Source organism: Chaetura pelagica, unplaced genomic scaffold, assembly GCF_000747805.2.
Source record: "Chaetura pelagica isolate M959 unplaced genomic scaffold, ChaPel_1.0 scaffold1999, whole genome shotgun sequence".
NCBI lineage: Eukaryota > Metazoa > Chordata > Aves > Apodiformes > Apodidae > Chaetura > Chaetura pelagica.
The window spans coordinates 1-1,247 of record NW_009954677.1 but is presented as its reverse complement, the minus strand read 5'-3'; the positions used below and the strand labels follow the sequence as shown (position 1 = coordinate 1,247).

The following is a 1,247-nucleotide window of genomic DNA, read 5'->3' as shown; positions in this document are numbered from 1 at the left end:
CTGTGGGGTGGGGGGCCTGGGGAGGGGGCTCCAGCCTTACTGATTTATCCATGACAATGACAGCAGCCGTGCCCAGCCCGCTCTGCGCCTGCACCAGGGAGTCAAAGTCCATCAGCACGGTCTCACAGACGGATTTGGGGAGCAGGGGGGTGGAGGAACCCCCCGGGATGACGGCCAGCAGGTTGTCCCAGCCCCCCCGGACCCCCCCTGCGAGAGAAAGGATGGGTTGAGAGCCAAGCCTGGTGGTGACTTGGTGGCAGGACCGAGCAGCACTCCCAAGCCCGGTGGCACTGACCGGCGTGTTTCTCGATCAGCTCCTTCAGGGGCACCGACATCTCCTCCTCCACCGTGCAGGGGTTGTTGACGTGGCCAGAAATGTTGAAGAGTTTAGTCCCGGAGTTCCGCTCCCGCCCGAAGCCGGCGAACCAAGCGCCCCCGCGCCGGCAGATGGTGGGGGCCACTGACACTGTCTCCACGTTGGCCACCGTGGTGGGGCAGCCAAACACACCTGGGAAGGAGGAAGAAGGGCTCCATGGTTTAATGCAGTTGCTTGTCTCCTTGCCTCCGTCTTGTCCACCCTTTTAGGCATCAGGAGGAAACTTCCCTGTGAGGGTGGTGAGAGCCTGGCCCAGGTTGCCCAGGGAAGCTGTGGCTGCCCCATCCCTGGCAGTGTTGAAGGGCGGGTTGGATGGAGCTTGGAGCAGCCTGGGCTGGTGGGAGGTGTCCACAGATGGACCAGATAATGTTGAAGGCCCTTCCAGCCCAAACCATTCTATGAACCAATGATTCTCTCTCATTTTTCAAGCCCTGAGAGCCCGGGAACCTACCCACATCAGCAGGGAAGGGTGGCTTCAGGCGTGGCTTGCCCTGCTTGCCCTCGATGGACTCGATCAGCGCCGTCTCCTCACCACAGATGTAAGCTCCAGCCCCCCTCACCACGAAGACATCAAAGGCATAGCCCGACCCACAAGCATCTTGGCCAAGCAGTCCGGCTTCGTAGGCTTCCCGGATGGCCACCTACAGCGGGGGAGGGGCTGGGTGGGTCTGGGGGGTACCCCCTGACAGAGCCACCCTTCCCCGCTGCCCACCTGCAGGTTGGAGGCTTCGTTGTAGAACTCCCCCCGGATGTAGATGTAGGCAGCACGGGCACCCATGGCACGTCCAGCCACCAAACATCCCTCCACCAGCTTGTGGGGGTCGTGGCGCATGATCTCCCGGTCCTTGCAGGTCCCTGGCTCCCCCTCATC

General features: G+C 62.5%; 1 protein-coding gene across 1 annotated transcript in view; it reads right to left on the bottom strand.

Annotated features, from left to right (window-relative positions):
• Positions 1-1,241, bottom strand: part of NDUFV1 (NADH dehydrogenase (ubiquinone) flavoprotein 1, 51kDa) — a gene marked incomplete at its 5' end in the record, with an annotated part of 4,477 nt that extends 3,236 nt beyond the window's left edge. Inside the window, 4 exons of the mRNA XM_010005612.1 lie at positions 41-207; positions 296-508; positions 828-1,017; positions 1,089-1,241. Of these exons, the coding sequence (XP_010003914.1) occupies positions 41-207; positions 296-508; positions 828-1,017; positions 1,089-1,241 (723 nt within the window). The remainder of the gene's footprint in view (positions 1-40; positions 208-295; positions 509-827; positions 1,018-1,088) is intronic.
• Between the last annotated feature and the right edge of the window lie 6 nt (positions 1,242-1,247).